The sequence below is a fragment of the Dendropsophus ebraccatus genome, chromosome 5, assembly GCF_027789765.1.
Source record: "Dendropsophus ebraccatus isolate aDenEbr1 chromosome 5, aDenEbr1.pat, whole genome shotgun sequence".
In the NCBI taxonomy this organism is placed as follows: domain Eukaryota; kingdom Metazoa; phylum Chordata; class Amphibia; order Anura; family Hylidae; genus Dendropsophus; species Dendropsophus ebraccatus.
This window is the reverse complement of record NC_091458.1, coordinates 148382618-148405153: the sequence shown is the minus strand read 5'-3', so window position 1 is coordinate 148405153 and position 22536 is coordinate 148382618. Positions and strand designations below refer to the sequence as shown.

At 44.3% G+C, this 22536-nt stretch overlaps 1 protein-coding gene across 1 annotated transcript in view; it reads right to left on the bottom strand.

The window, feature by feature from the left end:
• Positions 1–22536, bottom strand: part of EPB41 (erythrocyte membrane protein band 4.1) — an 85046-nt gene that overhangs the window by 34294 nt on the left and 28216 nt on the right. The window contains exons 4-7 of the mRNA XM_069971577.1: positions 14976–15080; positions 11161–11203; positions 3222–3297; positions 638–856 (exon numbers count right to left, since the gene is read on the bottom strand). Coding sequence (XP_069827678.1) covers positions 638–856; positions 3222–3297; positions 11161–11203; positions 14976–15080 — 443 coding nt within the window. The remainder of the gene's footprint in view (positions 1–637; positions 857–3221; positions 3298–11160; positions 11204–14975; positions 15081–22536) is intronic.

The window sequence follows — 22536 nt, the reverse complement described above, 5'->3', positions numbered from 1 at the left end:
GCTTCGGATGACGCTGCAGAGGGCGGCCGGCACTCGGGAAGATCCACCGGCCTCCCGAAGAAGACGTCACTGCTGAGGATCGGAGACCGTGGTCGGCACGTGACAGGTAATGTATAGCGCACCACACTTCCGGGTACACGGGTGGGGGTGGTGGGACACGGGGAAGGGGGCCATTCACAGACATAACATACATTACAAAGTTGTATAACTTTGTAATGTGTGTTATTCTGTGAATAATTTTTTAATCGCCGGACAACCCCTTTAATTGTAAACCGCACCTGAACTGGAGGAGACGAGAGTCGAGTTATCTCTGAAAGGAAGTGGCCATGTTTTTGTAGCACTTGATAACCCCTTTAGGAAGTTGGATGCAGCCCAGTAACACATGGATACAGCCTATAGCCTATGTATTCTATGTCTATGTATTCGAGAACTCCCTAGGGCTGCATCCAACGTCTTCAGCCACCGGTAATCAATTGCTGAACAATCAGACTTGAACCTGCTCCAGCTGTGCTCATCTCTATAGATGACATAATCAATGGTAACTGAAGAGGACAGGTATTTTGCAGACTGTCTTTGCAGCATGAAACAAAGATAAAAAGAGCTTATTTAGATGGTGACAAGTGTTCTGCTCGCTTACCTGTATGACTTGTGTAGCTCTGCAACTTTGGCCTCAAGATCCTTGGTCTGATTTGGACTGAGTTTAAACTCACTGACATAATCCGTGCCATGAAGATCTTCATCATAATCTCCCACTTCTGACTGAACGGTGTATGAACCCAAAAGGGCAAGAGTAGCAAAGGAGCATGGCAGGCGGACGCTGAGGATGTCCTTACGCAGCTGGAGGCACAGGTAATATCTGGGGAAGCAGAAAAATCAAAGTCAGCTACTGGTACATGTATGGCAGCATCACAGAGGTCATGGTGTAATACACACACACAAACTTATTTTCACGGTACGGACATGGAGAGAAAGGAGCTGCTGCACCTGACACCTATGGCTGACACTAATGTCTCTCGGCAACATTTAAAACCAACGCCAGGATGTTGGTATATAATTTGATCAAACCATATTGCCTCATGTACCACGTGCCGGTCTCCTGGCCCACATGAGTCCCTACACTAAATTAACACTGTCTGTCAGCGACCGCCAACCCCACAAAGTGCGCCCAAGCAGGGAAGGGAGGCCATAGAACGGTCCTGCATCCCCAATGTCACAGGACCAAACCCCAAGGGCCCCCCCCAAACGCAGCAGGCGTCGGAGAAAGTGGCCACCAAGCAACACAAGTGTGAACAAGGTGTTACTACTCACGACTGCACCGGAGGTAGAATGGGAGAAATGGTAGGTACTTGCCATGTGTGCACAGGTGCTTCCTGCTAATTGGGGTCACATGGGACTTACAAGGAGGAGTGCTAGCCACTCAGAAGAGAAAGAAAAGTAAAATATGGACATAGAGAGAAAGGAGCTGCTGCACCTCACACATAGGGCTGACACTAATGCCTCTCGGCTACATTTGAAATCCAGCGCCAGGATGTTGGTATGTAATTTGATCAAACCATATTGCCTCATATACCACATGCAGGTCCCTTGTCCCTACACTAAATCAACATTGTGTCGGTCAGTGACCGCCAACAGTGTTTGGTCCTGTGATATCGGAGTTGCAGGGTTGTTCTATGGCCCCCCTTCCTGCTTGCGCTTGCTTTGCAGGGTTGGCGGTCGCTGACAGACACAGTGTTGAGTTAGTGTAGGGACTCATGTGGGCGAGGAGACCTGCACGTGGTACAGGAGGCAATATGGTTTTATCAAATTATATACCAACACATTGGCGTTGTTTTTTTAATGTAGCCGAGAGGCATTAGTGTCAGCCATAGGTGTGAGGTGCAGCAGCTCCTTTCTCTCCATGTCCGTATTTTACTTTCACTGTAGTTGCCACTCAATTTAGTAGCTGTAACATGGTTTCTATTGCATGTCCAAGGCAAAGTACGCTTACAGATGAAAGAGGCGCTAAGCCGAAACACGTTCCATTATCACGTACATTGTCCTGGACATGCAATAAAAACATTTTCACTGCGGCAACTTTGGCCAGTGCCAAATCTCTTGCACAACTTTGTTTGCATTTGTTCGTATCCACGATCACCATCCCGTCACCAGTCTAAAGTCAAACTTCTTTTTATCCATCCACTCCTGTTCTTACCATTTCTAATGTAAGGGTCCTATTAGAGGAAGCGATATACTGTCAGGGTTTAAATTGAAATGCAGTCCAGTGAAATATTGTTCTTTCTAATAAACTGATGTTAGAAAGTTATACAGATTTGTAATTTACTACTATTAAAAAATCTCCAGTCTTCCAGTTCTTCTCAGCTGCTGCATGTCCTGCAGGAAGTGGTGTATTCTTTCAAGTATGACACAGTGCTCTCTGCTGCCACCTCTGTCCATGTCAGGAACTGTCCAGAGCAGTAGCAAATTCTCATAGAAAACCTCTTCTGCTCTGGACAGTTCCTGACATGGACAGTGGTGGCAGCAGAGAGCACTACGTCAGACTGGAAAGAACACACCACTTCCTGCAGGACATACAGCAGCTGGTAAGTCCTAGAAGGCCAAACATTTTTAAATAGAAGTAAATTTACAAATCTATACAACTTTCTTACACCTTTTCATTTTAAAGAAAAAAAGTACCCCCTTTAAAGAGGATGTACCATCAGGTACATCCTCTTTAATCTGACCCAGCGATAGAACGGCGCCCTCAAGGGGAAGCTGTTGCCTCAGCCCATTTTTTAAACCGCGGCCTGATTCCCGTGTACGACGCCATTCTATCAACGGGTCCCAGGCCGAGGCTGAAGCACAGGAAGCGGGCTGGCCCGGCCCCAGTGGGAGGAATCCCCGCCCCTGTATGATGCGGCTCCTTGAGTCTAATGAAGCCGCTTCATAGAAGGGAGGGAATTCCCCCCTGTGCTTTAGCTCCGGCCCGAGACCCGTTGATAGAACGATGCCGTACACAGGAACGGGGCCGCGGTTCAAAAAATAGACCGAGGCACCAGCTTCCCCGTGAGGGCGCCGTTCTATCCCTCGGTACATCCTCTTTAAGCACCATTCCATTTAAACTCCTCCTCACCTCATCACGTGGAACACCTGTGACTGAGGGTCCATGTAGTGTAGCCCTTCAGGGACATACAGCTAAAACCTTTCCTGTGAAGGATTGAGTAAAAGGACAAAGGCGATATTACCTTGTTATGTCTTCTGTAAGCTGAGCAGGATCAGGCGGATAAAATTTTACATTGAAGGTGAAATCCATTGGGGCTCCTGTGAATAAACAATCACATTTAGTTAAATAAAATAAATAAATCTATAATTCAATAGTGATAAAAAAAAATATATACACAAGTTGGCGAAATTAAAAAGCATTAATAACCAAAATGTTCTCAACGTAAAGAGGTCGTAGTGAGAGGCCAGAGGCCCCGGACAAGTATCAACTACATCTGCCATTATTAAGCTTCAGCAGTTGAGATTTGTCTCAGACGCCGCTGTGATCCGTAGGTTTATAGCTCAGAGTCTGGCACGCCTGACGTGTTGAACAGAGGAACTTTACCCTTTTTTTTTTCTGTGTTGTAAACCTATGTGTCATGCATTTCAATGTTAGTGCCATTTTGTACAAGCTTTCTTGTGGGGCGAGGGGGTGTTGTGACATACTGAACGTTTATTTCCTTCCGAACGTTTTGAAATTCTGTAGAAAAGTACAGAGAAAAATGACAGTGAAGAAAAAAAAAAAACATTCAAGCAACCATAAAAGGTTTATCAATGTACTGTACTATAAATATAAAGCGAGTACTGTATATACCACACTGCATAATAAAATATAGTATTGTCGGGGGGGGGCTGGGGGGTCATGTAAGAGCACATGCTTTATACAGGGCGCAACTGAATGTGGATGCGCAGCAGTTGTACACATGCGCAGTGAAGGGAGACACCTAGTGGCCATATTAACAACACTGAATTAACCCTTTAAAGGAGAAGTCTGGCGAAAATTTTTATTAAAGTATTGTATTGCCCAATATACACTTATTACGGGAAAAGCTTATAAAGTGCTTTTTCCCAGCACTTACTACTGCATCAAGGCTTCATTTCCTGGATAACATGGTGCTGTCACAACCCGACTCCCAGAGCTGTGCGGGCTGTGGCTGATGGCAGGGGGATGCTCAGTGTCCCTCCAGTGCCCTGTGTCCCTCAGTGTCCCCCTGCCATCATCCTCTCCAGCAGCCACAGCCCACACAGCTCTGGGAGTCAGGTCGTGACATCACCATGTTATCCAGGAAGTGACATCACCATGTTATCCAGGAAGTGAAACCTTGATGCAGTAGTAAGTGCAGGGAAAAAAGCACTTTATAAGCATTTCCCGTAATAAGTGTATATTGGGGATTTGTATAACTTTTGGGGGCCATACAATACTTATAAAAATTTTTACCTTTAGGTTACAAACCCACTTGGCGGGTCTGCAGCGAGTCTCCATGCTGCGTTTTTGCAGCGAGACTCGCTGCAGATCCCGGCCCTATGCTTTTAATGGCAGACAAACACGCAGCAGGGATGTACATCCCTGCTGCGAGTTTGTCTGCAGCCCTCCCCATTAACCCCCCGGCCGCCGGAGCTGATACTTCACCTGATCCCGGCTCCGGCGGTTCCCGATGTCTTCAGCAAGCCGGAGCGGGGACCAGGTGAAGTATGCTCCAGCCAGCCGCCCGCAGCCCCGGCCGCCCGATTGCCCCCCCCCCCCCGCAGCCCCGGCCGCCCGATCGCCCCCCCGCAGCCCCGGCCGCCCCCCCGCCTTCCCCGCAGCCCCGAGGGGGGGCGATCGGGCGGCCGGGGCTGCGGGGGGGCGATCGGGCGGCCGGGGCTGCGGGGGGCGGCCGGGGCTGCGGGGGGGGCAATTGGGCGGCCGGGGCTGCGGGGGGGCGATCGGGGCTGCGGGGGGGGGGCGATCGGGGCTGCGGGGGGGGGGGGCGATCGGGCGGCCGGGGCTGCGATCGGGCGGCCGGGGCTGCGGGCGGCTGGCTGGAGCTTATACCTCACCTGGTCCCCGCTCCGGCTTGCTGAAGACATCGGGAACCGCAGGAGCCGGGATCAGGTGAAGTATCAGCTCCGGCGGCCGGGGGGTTAATGGGGTGGGCTGCAGACAAACTCGCAGCAGGGATGTACATCCCTGCTGCGTGTTTGTCTGCCATTAAAAGCATAGGGCCGGGATCTGCAGCGAGTCTCGCTGCAAAAACGCAGCATGGAGACTCGCTGCAGACCCGCCAAGTGGGTTTGTAACCTTAAGGACACAGCCGGTTTTGCACTTATGTTTTTTCCTACAGACCAATATGAGCTCTTATTTCTTTGTGACATCAGATGTACTGCAATGACAGACTTATTTTTCAGCTTTGCAGTATATTTTATGAAAAATTAAGTATTTGTGTGGGGAAATTGAAGGAAAAAAACACAAAAACCGCTATCTCGCACGGCCCCACAAACAGTAATTTGTAATCCCTTTATAGCCCCTCTAGGAGACTTCTATGAGCAGTGGACTGATTGCTCTTAGGGATCAACGCAGTACAAACGGGACCAGAGTCATTGTGTCGCTGAGGCCCAGTAAGCGTAATGGTTGGGCTTTTCATGATTGAATCAGGAAAAGAAGCCAACCTGCCTCTAGACCGCTTGGGAAGGCTTTTTAACAGCATACTGCTGTCAGTTTTGACAACAACGCTTAAATGGTTAATTAGCCTGCATAGATGTTTAGTGCAGTGGGTAAAAAACGTAGCCGGGAGCAGCATGGTACTCACGTCATGACCCCTCTCTGTACCCCTTAGGTACTCCATGATGTATAGGTACGTCATTGGTCCTTGTGGAGTTCAAGAGGACCTGTCACCCCCGTGCCGGGGTGACAGGCCCCCGACCCCCCGTTAGAGCCCCCTATACTCAAGTGATCACGCCGGGTCCCGCTTCCTGAGCCGTTCGGGTCACAGAGTCAGATGCCCATAGAGAATGAATGGGGAGTCCAATGCTCCGTCATTCTCTATGGGCATCAGACTCTCCTGTCAGCGTTCACGCCGGTCTACGGGCGCTGATATCTCCGTGACGCGACCGGCGTGATCACGTGAGTACAGGGGGCTCTAACGGGGGTCGGGAGCCTGTCACCCCGGCACGGAAGGTGACAGGTCTCCTTTAAGCATAGAGAACATAGAAAAAAACATGTATATTGCGACACTGCCTCTTTAATAATTATGTGCAGTAATTGTGACTGATTTATTGAAGTGGCTTTGCAGTGTTTAGGGGCCTATTCCACGGAGCCACAAAAAGATCACTGGCACAAAGTACAGTGGTGCCTTGGATTACGAGCATAATTCGTTCTGGGACCGTGCTTGTAATCCAAATCCACTCTTAAACCAAAGCAAATTTTCCCATAAGAAATCATAGAAATGCAGACAATTGGTTCCACATCCCAAAAATAATGATTTATTATTCTGAATAACATGTAAAACAAATGAAACAAACATTCAGAAACAACAGAATATGTGATATTATAAGTTACTGCGCAGTAATGGAGAGGATGGGAAACACAAGGGCGGACAGAGACTGCAGGGAGCAGGAAGGAATGAGCAGGACAGATGTGGGCACATACATGCAGCAGTCTCTGTCCGGGGAGAGAGGGGTTACAGCTATGAAGAGATTACCTCCACAGTCCTGTCCCCTGATGTGAGCCCCAGCCTTAAGTGGATCTGATATGGATTGGAAGGTGATGGAGACTTCCTGTGTCAGAGTACAGTGCTACAGACCCCACTATGCAGACCATGCCCCTCCTCCACTCGCGCTCCCACCCAGTACAGGGAGCTCTTAAACCAAAGCAATGCTCTTAAACCAAGTCACAATTTTGAAAAATGGTGAGCTCTTAAACCAAAACGCTCTTAAACCAAGTTACTCTTAAACCAAGGTACTACTGTATTCGAAAACAACGTGAGGATTTAATATTAGCACAGATATAACCCGTTTCAAAAGCAACAGCTTTTTTCATCAGATAGTGTGCATCTATCTAGCGATGCACACTATCTGATGAAGAAAGCTGTTGCTTTTGAAACGCGTATATCTGTGCTAATATTTAATAAATCCTCACGTTGTTTTCGAATACTTTGTGCTAGTGATCTTTTTGCAGCAGCGCTGGCAGTTATAGGAGTTTGGCAACTTTTTCTATTTTATTTTCACTATTGTACACACGGGCCTCCGCTTGGGAGCATCCCAGAGCGCCACTCCTGGCTAGCTATTCTCTGCAGCCTGCAAGTGGACACTACAGCCACGTTGGAACCCTGTACAGTACCCCAAAATAGGGGTGATATGCACAAAGCCCAACTTTCTCTTTATCAAGCACCAACGGTATTAAACGAGGCGCCGCGTCCTGCCTTTCCTTTTTCTCTCCCTATTATTCCACGGAGCGGCCTTATCGTGTCATCACCGCGCATCGCTGCGTGGAATAGCGATGCACGGCGGGCGACCAACGATTCAAGCAGCATACATTACCTAGCAGGGCTTTTCCTCCGCTCCGTCTTCATCCCGATCCCACGCGCAGCAGCAGCTTCGGTACCGCCTGACTGAGCTGTCAGAGCGCTCAGCCAATCACAGGCCGGGACCGCCGTGGCCAGTTATTGGCTGAGCGGTCTGACAGCTCAGTCAGGCTGCTCCGGGGTTGATGCTGCAAGCGGGACCGGGATGGAGCAGAGGAGAAGCCCTGCTAGGTAATGTATGCTGCAAGGGCTGCAAAGACATCGGTAACAATGTCCCTGCAGCCCTCGCTAAACGATCATCCGGCCGTGAAATAGGCCTAGTAAACGAGCGCCGATCTGGCAGATCGGCGCTCGTTTACATTATTGATCGGCCCGTGGAACAGGGCCCTTATACTTGCAGGGTGGCTTCCACACCAAACCACAAAAGTGCAAGCATGGCCTAAGATTCCAAAACAGGATCTATAAAAAGACAAGGGAAGCTAGAAGAAAAAAATACATTCCCTGAACCTTCCCTTTAGTTCCTCTAGTACGGACCTTTAACTATAAAAAAAACTTGTTTTTCCTAATAAAGTGTCTCATTGTACAGGTAATATAGCTTTGTTTTACAGCGTGAAAAATTAAAAAAAATAAATATAATGATAATAATAATAATTACTGTAAACTACAGACATGCTTTATATCACATCTACTGTTGACTTTAGAATTAGATTTTAAAAGTTAAAAACAACAGCGTCACTTTAAAATCACTCCTGATCAATACACACACAATTCTAATTCAGAGAGTTATGAGCTATAATAGTAAATGTAACATAAAGATGATACGAGACAATATTAAAGCATTAGAGGTCTGAGTAAAAGCAATGTAAATAAATATAAAATTTACATCACTATGTTCCAATACCTTTACACTCTGCATATATACTGTATATATATGGATCACTATAACATGCAATCTATTTAAGTTGGCCTGGCATGAAACATCTCTTTAAAAATAATAAAAGGGACAGGCGTAAAGCAAAATATTACATTGTGCTGTGGCAGAAAAGAGGACATAGATGAAGAGAAAGGAGGCCAGCTTATGGTGCAAACTCATCTTGAAACAACACAACACAGACGACTGATCAGCTAAAGAGGCTTAAGTCTAGAGGCCGTTGAGCCATCTGGAAAGGGATCAGTGCTGCCCGCTCCCTCCCATCTAACCACTTCCACAGAGATCTGTGCCAAAGGTTTAAGCAGCCCCTCCCGTCCCATCATCACTAAGCTGCATCATGCTGATTACAAAGCCCAAAAACGAGAACACAACTACAAAGTTAGAACTAGTTCTGTTATACCGCATGCGTGGACGTATGTTCCTAAAGCACGGACGCGTTACTCATGACTAGAGAGCCCGCACAACAAGATGTGATTGGCTGTTATGGGAACCAGTTTACACCAGTCTTTTTTATACAACTTTATGTAAAACTGGGACATACTGTAGAATATTTTTTTAAAAAAATTGTGTTTCAATTCTTAAACATCTTAAATGGGGTACTCAGGCAATTTTTTTTTTAAATCAACTCGTGTCAGAAAGTTATATAGATTTGTAATTTACTTCTATTTAAAAATTGTCAGTCTTCCAATACTTATCAGCTGCTGTAAGTCCTGTAGGAAGTTGTGTATTCTCTCTAGTTTGATAGACCACTTCCTGTAGGTCCTAAGTTGTGTGTTCTCTCTACTCTGACATACTACCTTGTAGAACCTACAGGAAGTGGTGTGTCAGAATAGAGAGAACACACAACTTCCTGCAAGACATACAGCAGCTCATGAGTACTGGAAGACTTGAGATTTTTAAATAGAAACAATTTACAAATCTCTAACTTTCTGATGCCAGTTGATCTGAAAACAATTGCTCTTTAATAATGGAGCATTTGGTATTGCAGTGTGCTGGCTGAGCTGAGGGGTTTCGTATCCACTTTAAGTTAAAACTCGGTCTGGGTAGTTAGGGTCTTATTACAAGGCCCAATCATAAACTGTGAACACGCCTTGATCTGCTAGATCGGCGCTCATTTAAGAGCAATTAGACGGGCTGACTATCTGGCAGCAAGGACTGCACAGACATCGTAAGTGATGTCCATGCAGCCCCAGCCTTTAGAATAAAATAATAAAACAACACAAGGGAAAATGGTAAGGCGAGTTAATGGTTTATTATGTTATACTATAATTATCAGCCATCGACTGTGCTTATCTATTACACTTAGCAATGCACGGCCGACTATTACTTTTACAGAGACTCTAATGGACACTTTCCTTGGTCAGGTGCCATGGGAGCTCTGTTCCAAATGGGACGTCCGACTTAAGGACACTATATGGGTTTACCAGTGCCAGAAGCCCCATTCCACCTTGTCGCCACAATGGCAGTCACAAAATTTTTTAGTTTGAGGGGAAATCCCTCCTGTGGGAGTTACAGGGTACTCTGTTTTATAATGGACACTGCTCATGAGTGCCTCATGAGAGAGAGTCAAAGGGGTACTCTTACCCGCCTATATTTCCCTAACTGTTAGATAACCCAAAGGTAAGCAATTTTGCTAATGCTTTTAAATTAGCAAAATTTGCCCTGTACTATGCCCCCTATAGTTGACAGCTCGTTGACTCGGTTCCCTCTGTTTTGTGAGCGCTGGCCAGGACCTGGTGGAGCACTGGTGAGTATAATTTACAGCTGTCTCCCACTTAGATCTCAGGCCACTCTACGACTTGCAGATAATCCCTGGGTTCAGTCAGACAGAGAGTCTGACATTGATAAGGAAAGGACTGCAGGGAAGGAGAAAAGCAGCTAGAGCAAGAAGGCTGTGATTTTATTTTACTTTTGCTCTAAAAGCAGAACAGTACCTAACAGCACTGTAGCAACGCCCAAAGTCAATTTGTTACTCAAATGAATCAATACATAAAAGCATGAAGGCAAGGGAGTGGTTGAACATAATAAAGTGTACTTACCCATCCTCGAGGCTGCTGCTCCCGAGTGTTGCTGACTGCCGCCGGTTGTCATTTTCAGCTAGTATATGGGTACGCCACGTACCCAGCTTCTCCAGTTGCAACGTCACTGTTTAGCTGATCAATTGCCTGCTCAGCCAGCCACCAACTGGGGCAGTGTCCCGCCCCAGTCACTGATTGGCTGAGCAGGAAAATCAATCATTTGGGTAAGTGATGTTTCAGCTAGAGGAGTCACCAAGACCCGGAAACTGTGGTACGGGACACAAGAATAGGCAAGTTTACTTTGTTTATTACGTTCCCCCACCCCTCTGCCTTCCTGCCAATTTTTCATTTTATGGGACTTCTCCTTTAAGGTCTTCATACACCTTAGCCTTTAGTTGTCAGTAACAAGCAGGATCAGCCATCAGTATAAGGTGTATGGGGCCCACCCGTTGTCGACGGAGATAGGGGTCAGACATGATGGAATATGACCTCCCGACCCTGGTGCACTCTGGCTGTGGCTTACCCCTCCCCATAAAGAACACAGGAATGCTTGAACATTCCCGAGTATGGGGAGGATGGGCGGCTGGAGAGAGATAACTGATGGCTGACACATCATTCGGCCATCTGTTATAGAAGGGGTACGACCACCCTTATTCTAACAAACTCAAAAGGACAGTAAGAATATGCTTACCATGCACTTGTTTCCTGATGTCCTTCAGCGGGTCAATCCATGTCTAAAATGGAAGAGATTTTATTAATGGTTGTTTCTAATTCATCGTCATTATTAATCACCTAGTCACCAATTATAATCACTATTTGTTAAAAAAAAAATGTAATTAAAATGATGAATAATCTATTGACCCTGAAGAAATAAAAATATTTTTACCTCACAATTTAAATACCATCTGTTTCCCCACAATATTACAGAGTATAACAAACTATCAAAGCCTCCAGCGCTCTCTTACTAAGGCGGATTAGTAGGGTGCTAGAGGCTGACACCAGTGTGAAGAGGTTAGGGCTGAGCGATTAAAGGGGTAGTGCGGCGCTCAGAAATTATTCACAGAATAACACACATTACAAAGTTATACAACTTTGTAATGTATGTTATGTCTGTGAATCGCCCCCTTCCCCGTGTCCCCCCACCCCCACCCGTGTACCCGGAAGTGTTGGTGCATTATACATTACATGATATATGTCGAGGGCCGTCCGCCATCTTGTGCCAAACGTCATCTTCGGACGGACGGCCGAGTGGCTGCCGCCCACCCACCCTCCGCCGCGTCACAACTGTGCTCAGCCGCGATTGGCTGAGCACAGTTATATGCTCAGCCAATCGCGGCTGAGCATCGTATGACGCTGCAGAGGGCGGCCGGCATTCGGAACAGTCGGAGCTGTTCGCCGTCCGCCCGAAGAAGACGTCGCTGAATGAAGATCGAAGACTGGTGTCGGCACGTGACAGGTGAGTATAGCGCACCACACTTCCGGGTACACAGGTGGGGGTGGTGGGACACGGGGAAGGGGGCCATTCACAGACATAACATACATTACAAATTGTATAACTTTGTAATGTGTGTTAGTCTGTGAATAATTTTTTACCGCCGCACTACCCCTTTAATCGTGAAAAAAAAAAAAAAAAAAAAAAGAAACCGAATATGGCGACCTAATCTTCTGCAGTGTTGTGGTTTTTTTCACATAACGTGTGAATGCTCCCTAGGCGAAAATGGTCGTGGAGAGGCAGCAGAGGCAGAGGCTCTTGGCTCCCTTTCCTCGACCTATGGAAGACAATTATGGTGTCTTCAGTGCAGAAAAAAGCTAATAGAAATAAGTAAAAAAATAAAAATCCTTTCCCAGAGAATATTTATTTGGTGTTCTATAAAAGTTAAAGTGACATTGCCCCCCACTTTTTGCATTCTGACTTGGTATAAAAGGTAAATTTAGCAGTTTTCATACCATATTTTATATCATACATCATGGTGCTTGTTCAAGTAAAAAGTGATCTTTTCTCATCTGCAGATTGTGCTAAGTGAGCGGCTCAGCGAGCAGATCCCCGATCGGACCGCACGGGGGCAGGTTGAGAGACCTCCAGCGGTCCGTTTTAACGATCGGGACCGGTCCAGATCGGTAAGTGACTCCCCCTGTCACTTACACTTAAACACTGCGGCGTTAAAGTAGTTAATAACACGCTGCAGCGCGATCGCTGCAGCCTGTCATTAGCGGTGAGGTGTCGGCTGCTCACTGCAGCCGGCCCCCACCGGCTATGAAGCGTGGTCCACTCCGGAGCGCGCTTCATAGCTCAGGACGTACCGGTACGCCCAGGGTCGTCTGGGCACAGACTTCCAGGGCGTAACGGTACGTCCTAGGTCGTCTAGGGGTTAAACTATCACTATCATCAGCAAAAAAACAAGGATTACAGATAAATATTTTCTTGATTTCGGACGACGACTATATGATCCTGAACGTGTGAATGAGGCCTTACTTTGCAGGTAACTCCCCCATGCCCCCACATTCTCCACAGACTATTATGGGTAGCATATAATCTGATCTCTCAGTGAGTTGATCCTTCTTAAGACAAATTTGGACGAGTTTAGGAGGGGGAGGAGAAGTGAAAGGTAACCCGACAGGTTTTATTGCGATAATTCCTTCTCTTTGTGCAGAATCCAAATTATATCAAGCAATAGTATGAGCGCTCATACAGATTCACACAGACACCAGAGGCACTCGGTATCAATGCAAAAGGTTCTCCCTTTATTACATGTACAACAGTTCTTAAATATGACATACAGGAAAGGGGTGGTCACATCATTGGTTAATACTGGTACAATGAGCTATTCACCTAGCTGGGAGTGTTTGATGCTAATGGATCCCTGAGTTATTTGACACTTAAAGGGGTACTCCGCGCTGATAAAAAAAAGGTCCCTGAAGCTCCAGTTGGTGTCTTCATTTTTTCTTCGCTTCCTGGTTTGGGCTTTCCCATGACGCACTTTGTCTCCTGTGATGTCTGCAACCTGAGTCATCTGACAAAGGGAGGCTGGCCTAACAGGGCTTAGACCAGATTGCCTCTTGATGATGTCATTGTCACAAAATGGCTGCCACAGAGCAGCCTGAGGTCAACAGTCATTAGGTAAGAATGAGTTTACTTCACTTCCTGGTGGGGGGTTGGGGGGCAGATAGGTGATTGAAGCATATTACAAAGTAATATAACTTTGTAATGTGTTTCAATTACCCCTTTAAGGCTACTCATCCCCCCACCACAAGTCCACTCCCTAGTCCTAGGTAGAACAAAAGCCACATACACACACTAATATTAATATATATATATATATATATATATATATATATATATATATATATATAAATAGATAATGAAGCCATACCACAGTTTAGATATACATATCTGACATAGCTGACATGGAACCTTAAACATCCAGTGCATCAGTAACCCCTTCACCCTCCACAAACCATCTATATCGCTGTACTGTACGTCATCCCCAGCACAATGCCATCCTGTTTATTCCAGTGCACTTTCACCAGCACTATGCCAAGACGTAACAGTAACCACTAGGTGAGGTGCTGTGATTGGCCAGTCAGTAAGGGGAAGGCAGAACATGTGTGTGTAACTTTGGCAAACTAAAATGGCTGTGCTCCATGGAGGAGTTTCTCAAAGGCTCAATAACAGAAGTGAGGGCACTTAAATCACCCTGTCACCAATCTAAAAGATTAAGGGTGCGTTCACATCTGCAGCAGATCCGCAGCAGATTTGATGTTGGTGCAGATTTGATGCTGTGTTCAGTTATTTAAATGAAATCTGCTGCGGATCTGCCGCTGTGGATGCGCAGCAGAAAATCAGCTGCGGATCCGGTAAGTGTGAATGTACCCTAAAGGGGTTATAGGAAAAATATAGCAGGTTTCTTCCAGAAACAGCCCCACTCCTGTCCCCTGTATAGGTATGGCCTTGCAGCTCAATTCCACTGAAATGAATGGAGCTGAATTGTAACACCACACACCAATTGAGGACAGAAGTGGCACTGTTTTTGCAAGAAAGTAGCTGTTTTTTTCTAATCCTGGATAACCCCTTTAGTCGTACAAAAGCACACAGGCTTCAGATAAACCTTTTGATAATTTTGAACATTTTTCTTTACATCATATTAAAACTACAGCTAGGAGGTCTGTACGGAATAATCAAAGTCTACTGAACAACAATGAGCAGAGTTATCCAGACATAAGAGGGCTCAGTGCCTGCTGCAGAAGTGCGGTCAACCATTCGCAAGCTCTTCCTGTGCAGATTAATCTGGTGGACAATGAGGTCTGAAAGGAAGGACTGGTGGGAGCTAATGAAAAGGACACTGGCTTTCTGTAAAACCAGACAATGAATGAACAATGAAAATGCTACTCAGAGCATCAGTGTTTACACAAGACTAACCGAACGTGACCCGAACAGAACTCGCCAATCTACCAGGATTAATCTTTCGTGCACCACAAAATGATCTGCTATCATCCTCCTCCTCTTACCTTGTTAGACGGGGACTCCCATATGGCGAGGCCAAAATAATCCTCTTCAAGAATATTTAGGTGACTACACACTTTCTTAAAAAGATCCTGCCCCTTGGCATGTTTCTACAAGAGAAAAAAAACATTGCATAAATGTCAGGAAAAACGTTGTGTTTGCACACTGGACTCGCCATAGACTGCTGACACTAGTCAGGTGCCCGTATGTGGGACACTCTCCACTGGTCTGACCACGAGGAGCATGGCAACACTGGAGAGAAGTCCCATTCAGTCTGTAAGTACAGTAAATAGCTGTAACCAAACCAATCAGAGCCTTATTGCCTAAACCATTATTCTTTTTAATTTTGGATGCATTCTAAGAGGTATCAACTTAATTTTTTTGTCAACATGTTTTTTTGTGGGACAAGTCGTACTTTGTAGTGGCACCATTCTGGGGTTCATATAATTATTATATATTATTACTGATAAATTTTATAAATCCAAAAAGAATTAAACATTTGCCCCTTTGCGTCTTTCTCTAGCGGCCGGATACGCTGTGAAAATCCTGCCGCCTCGCTCCCAGTGCACACCAGAGATGGAATTCTTCTGGCAGCGACGTTAAAGGAGAAGTCCATCCAAAAATTTTATTAAAGTATTGTATTGTCCCCTAAAAGTTATACAAATCCCCAATATACACTTATTACAGATGAAATGCTTATATAGTGCCTTTTTCCCTGCACTCACTACTGCATCAAGGCTTCACTTCCTGAATAACGTGGTGATGTCACTTCCTGAATAACGTGGTGATGTCACTTTCTGTATAACGTGGTGATGTCACAAGCAGATTCCCAGAGCTGTGCAGGCTGTGGCTGCTGGAGAGGATGATGGCAGGGGGACACTGAGGGACACAGGGCACTGAGAGGGACACTGAGCATCCCCCTGCCATCAGCCACAGCCCGCACAGCTCTGGGAGTCGGGTCATGACATCACCATTTTATCCAGGAAGTAACATCACCATGTTATCCAGGAAGTGACATCACCATGTTATCCAGGAAGTGACATCACCATGTTATCCAGGAAGGGAAGCCTTGATGCAGTAGTAAGTGCAGGGAAAAGGCCCTTTATAAGGATTTCCCGTGATAAGTGTATATTGGTGACTTGTATAACTTTTGAGGGACAATACAATACTTTAAGAAAATTTTTCGCCGGACTTCTCCTTTAATTGCACTGTATACAATGGAGATGCCTTTTACTTTAATTCTTTAGGTCAGTACAATTGAAGCTATAACATTACCATTAACCAGCCCGTGTAAAACGGCCAGCAACTAACCAACAAAGAAGCAGACGCTTGGATCTTTGTGTGGCTAATTAAATTATTGTTATTGGTTGCACAACACCCTATGGCAGCAAAGGAGTGTGGTGTCTGCCCTCAAGGAAGTGATACTTGTATAATATAAATCCACCCCAGCCTGCAGCTAAAGCCCCTATTACATGGGGCGACTGTGAGGAGCAAACGAGCGCTGTCAGTGCTATTACATACACCGGCAGCAAGTGGGTAAAAGCAGGAGGGGCCGTGGAGAGGTGCGGGTGATCGCTAGACTGTCCAAGCAGCCCATAGAGGATTGCAATGGTCTGCTGCCGCCGCTCCTATTCCATGAAGCGACGGCAGCATATCGCTGCTTTCATTGTCCTTTGTCTTTCAACATGTTGAAAGACAAACAACAGCAACGAGCTGACATTGTTCATGACGGCTGATCGTTGCCTTCTATTATGGATAGACAACGATAATCGTTCAGTGTAAAAGGGCCTTAAGGCTAGGCCCAAAACTCTGGCCATAAACGATTTACTGATGAAACCAACATGCCACAATAGAGCGATGTCTATACGAACACAACTTCTACAGAGGTTTCTTTCATGCACTACACAATTGTAGTAAACCCTTTATATGAGCACAAAGGTTATAAAAAATGTTGTGCTTCAAATGTGCATTTTACAGAGTTCTTATTTTAATAAATCTTTATTTCTCTTCCTTACTCTATAGTAACTTCTTTTGAAGTTTTGATTTTAGTTTTGAAGTTTAGGCCTTAGGCTCGGTTCACACCAGCTTTTTCCCCTCCAAAACAATTCCGGTTTTTCTTTTCCATTTAGATAACAGAAAAACGGTACCTGGTGGATCCGTCATACATCCTATTGATTTCAATGGGTTTTTACTGTGCTCCAATTGTATCAAACCCATCAGTGTTCCTTTTTTCTTTCTTAACAAATTCCCCCCCTCATTAAACAAAAAAACAAAAACCAAGTGCACATCTATTTTTTTTTTACAGTTTAGTCAATAATGACGGATCTAAACGTAAGGTATTTTCATTTACAAGTTAGAGTAGGTTCACGCTGCGCTGTTTTTGCAGTCCGTTTGGGATCCTTATTTAAATGGTTACTTTTAACGTACAGAAAAACCTGGTCAACCATGGACGCGGACTGATGTACAAATGTCTTTTTTTTTTTTTTTTAAAGCCAGGATGCAAATGGACCATTAAAAAACTGATAATTTTGCAAATCAGTTTGTCCTTATCCGTTCATTTAATATGAACGGATCAGTTCACGAATGAGGCAAACACTGGTATAACCCACCCTAAGCCGTATCCAATGATTTGACTTGACACCGTGAAACAAGTTACCCTCCACCAGAAATGTGTCCTAAACTGTAATAGAATGAAGGATGTGTCCCCCGTAAACAAAGTATAAAAGCAGTGAGAAAATGCACTCTCTATATACCCATAACCAGTACAGCAGTATCCTCTTTGTGGAGACTAACCGAAGAGAAAACAAGTAATACTTACTGAGGAGCTTGATTTCCTAGCAGCTATGTATTTGTGGTGCCTGAAACTGCACATTAATTCCCCGTTTTATTATACAGTTTTAATACTAACGCTATGTATTCAAACACACGTACCTCTCCGGGAATTCAGAACTCAATGCATACAACAAGCAACGCTAAATAAACCTGATAACTTTTGCTAAGATGGACACATACCTTCAAAATCCATTGATACGTTCAATCACAGAAATGACTAGGTTTACGATACCAATAAAATAGACAAAACTGCTAGGTTATGATGCCAACTTTTAAAATTATTATTTTTTTTTTAAATAAAAGCTAAAAGGAATTTCTGCTTAGTTGTCCACCAATGCAACAACAGGAAACGTGTTACTGAACAGACAGATTTGTCAACAGCACGATATCTTCTACGGAAGCGGCGATAGTACCCTATACTGTATGTATTAGTGTTTATTAAAAAAAAAAAATTATGGATACAAGATATAAATAATAAAGGCTTTGTCACATATACATGTGCCCATCAGAATACCTTCAAAAAGGTATACATTGGTGTACCCAAGGCACAGCCATAGACTTTAAAGGGAACCAATCATGTCCAAAATGACTGTAAAGCCAATAAACATCGCAAATACATGATTACTTACCCAGCCTAAACATATAACTCAGGGGTAGGTTACCCTGGCTTTCCAGCTATTGCTAAACTACAACTCCTATCATGCCTGGACAGCCAAAGCTTAAGCTTTGGCTGTCCGGGCATGATGGGAGTTGTAGTTTTGCAACAGCTGGAGTGCCAAGGTTCTCTGCTGTTGATATAGCTATTCCCTTTATCCCTGACCGCTGTGCACCGAAATCACCTGCGCAGTATGTAAATTAGGGCGAGCTAGTCACCTGGGCAGTCAGTCTGTCCAAACTATTTACAGTTGTTGGGCTTGCACCTCTCTGGGCATTACTACCGCCCTGTCTACTCGCTGAGGGAGGTAGGCTCGGCCGCTCGTAAACGCTCCCATGTCTGTATTCTGGTGGACATGCACAGTACAGTGTCATGCTATCCTCACTGTACTACGCAACGTCAGAAAATGTACAGACATGGGAGAAGTTAGGAGCAGCAGAGTCCACCTCCCGGACAAGCTCAATGACCATTACTAGTTTGGACAGATGGACCGGCCAAATGAGTAATTTGCTCTAATTTACAAAAGGCACAGAGATTTTTTTCAGAGCACAGCGGGCAGGGACAGCGGGAATAGTTATATGTTTAGGCAGTGTGTGCAATCATGTATCTGCAATGTTTAAAGGAGAACTCCTGCCTCAATTTTTTTTTTCAAGTGCTCACAATTGCCCTCTGACTGGCCCCGGGACCCCTGCCGGAAAGCATTTTCCCACAAGTTGTGATAACGCCACGACTCATGGGAAAATGTCTATCCTGGCTGATGGGACTGGCCGCTCAGCCAATCAGTGACAGCAGTGGTGTCCTGTCCTAGGACTGGCTGAGCGGCCAGTCCATTAGCCGAGATCCCAGAGCCTAGAGCAGTAATGCCTGAAGAGGCACAGGGAGAGGTGACTTAATTCCCTTTGTTATTTTCCAGTTTTTGGGGAAAAAAAAAACCCAACCCAGAGGCAAAACTTCTCCTTTAAATAGTTTTACAGCCATTTTGGATGTGAGTGTTTCCCTTTAACCATTAGAGGACCGGGCCAATTTTAATTTTTGCACTTTCATTTTTTCCTCCTTGTGTATATAATGCCATAGCGTGTGTGTTTTTCACCTAGAGACCCAGATGAGCCCTTATTTTTTGCGCCACTAATTGCACTTTGCAATGAGAGATGAAACCATTTAAAAATTATATGCGCAGTGAAAATAAAAAACAAAAACAAACAAAAAAAAAAAACAACACAATTTTTTTTTTAAACCCCATTCACCCCAGGGTGAAACTGACTTGTTATATATGTTCCTCAAGTCAGTACGATTACGAAGATATATAGCGTGCATAACTTTTATTTTATGGCTTCTAAAAAATTAAAACCTTTTAAAAATTATATATGTTCCTAAAAGTTGATCTATTACAATGCTTATAGCGCTTTTATCCTTTGGTCTATGGGGCTGTGTTAGGTGTCATTTTTGCGCCATGATGTTTACTTTCTATTGGTACCTCGTTTATGTATGTATATGCGACTTTTTGATCGCTTTTTATTGCAATTCTAGATTTGATGCGACCAAAAATTAGCAATTTTACACTTTGGAATTTTTTGGCGCTTACGCCATTTACCGTGTGAGATCAGGAATGTGATAATTTAATAGTTCAGGCGAATACGCACGCGGCGATACCAAACATGTTTATTTATAAAATGGGAAAAGGGGGGTTGAATCAAACTTTTAATAGGTAAGGGGATTCTTTTTTTTTTTTTTAACACACATACTAGAAGTCCTCCTGGGGCTAGGGTTATTCCCCCTGGGGGACTTCTAGTATCACTGACCTGATCTTTCACTGAGATCTATGATATATATATATATATATATATATATATATATATATATATATATATATATATATATATATATATATATAGCTTTAGCATAAATCCATGAGATCAGTGTTCTATTGCTGCAGCCAAGAGCAACAGAATACTGAGCCGGGATCAGCGCCATTATGGTGAAACACATGCTCGCAAGGATACTAGGATATAGGGCAGAATACTGAAACAAGCTACTTTTCTATTTAAAAAGCACAGAAGTTGTAATGGCAAAACTAAACCACCAGACCATTCTATATATGTATGACACCCATCATATCAATTCTCTTAACTTTTGTATTGTCTTTGTTTTGTATTATAACCTACCGTTCTTTTATCTACACACAAATCAGCATTTTCTATAATGAGAAAATACTGAAAGGAAGCACCTGCTTACTCCATCTGCCTGAAGGGTAGCAGCTGGATTGCCAGGGGATATTAGGGACTAAATAGCTTGCGTTTTTATTTAACCTCTCTCATTTCCCACCTCTTTGAGACTGAAATTAATTGAGGCATTCGGAATACTGAGTAGTTAAGGCCACAAAATCCCACTAAGAAACAAAAGGAGAAAGTGAAACAAAAGCATAAAAAAAAAAAAAAAAGTTTGATAAATTATACACGTATAAAATAGTCAAAATAAAGAAACAAACAGATTAGTAAATGGATGGACAGCTGTTGCCAGACTTAAAGGGATTTGCAGCCTCAACGAGCCAGGACAAAACGAATCATTTGGACATCAGAAATGTTTAGACATGAGAATTATCAGAGCAGGATGCAGCACCTAACTCTTACGTACAGACAGAGAGAACAATCCGATTTCCAAGCGGTAATTGCACTGTCGGAAGGAGATGTAAATGTGAGGTTGTGCGTTGAGCACATCAAGGAAAACACAGGAGCCCTTGGTTGATAGTACAAAAGGTCATGGAAATCCCAAGTATAAACTGTGCAGGCAATATCTGTTTACTGGTACCCATCCTGCTAGAAATAGATAGCAGAGGTATCCTGACAACCTCATTTGCACTTGGTTCCTGCATCTAAATAAGGTCTATTTTTTAACAAATTAAGGGGAGGGAAGGTATGTTCTTTGTCTAAAAGCAGAAATAACAACTCCCAGATTACCTAAATGTGATTTCAAATGGACAAGACCCACCTGGTGAGATATAGAGTGGTCCCTCAAGTTATAAGATTAAGTCCGGCAAAAATTTTTATTGAAGTATTGTATTGGCCCCCAAAAGTTATACAAATCCCCAATATACACTTATTACGGGAAATGCTTATAAAGTGCTTTTTTCCCTGCACTTACTACTGCATCAAGGCTTCCCTTCCTGGATAACATGGTGATGTCACTTCCTGGAAAACATGGTGATGTCACTTCCTGGACAACATGGTGATGTCACTTCCTGGATAACATGGTGATGTCCCTTCCTGGATAACATGGTGATGTCACGACCCCACTCCCAGAGCTGTGCGGCTGTGGCTGCTGGAGAGGATGATGGCAGGGGGATGCTCAGTGTTCCTCCAGTGCCCTGTGTCCCTCAGGGTCCCCCTGCCATCATCCTCTCCAGCAGCCACAGCCCGCACAGCTCTGGGAGTCGGGTCATGACATCACCATGTTATCCAGGAAGTGACATCACCATGTTATCCAGGAAGTGACATCACCATGTTATCCAGGAAGTGAAGCCTTGATGCAGTGGTAAGTGCAGGGAAAAAAAGCACTTTATAAGCATTTTCTGTAATAAGTGTATATTGGTGATTTGTATAACTTTTGGGGGGCAATACAATACTTTAATTTTTAATTACTTACTTAAATACTTAAAAAAATTAAATTAAAGGAGCAACTCATCCTGACAGAGGTAAAGAGCAGCACAACACATGTAGTATCCCACTGTACAGTTGAGAGGAGATACTAGACACACACAGCAGTACAGGACATGTAGTATTACAATGTACTATAGAAGAGATACTAGAAACACAGCAGTACAGGACAGCGTCAGATGATTAAAAAAAAAAAAAAACTCTGACTCCAATGAACAAAGAAGAAGCAAAGTCACCCCCATACATTTCAGAACAGACCAAAATTGGACTTTTGACTTTAATTTGTATAAGCCCCTTAAAAGGTAGCCTATCTGCTAGAGATGGGTTGTCCCTAATGTGATAAAGACCTCAGAACACACACAGTGGGACAGATTGTTAGCTTTTTGACCTAGCAATAAAGGTCATCTGCTTTTGATAATGGCTTCAAAG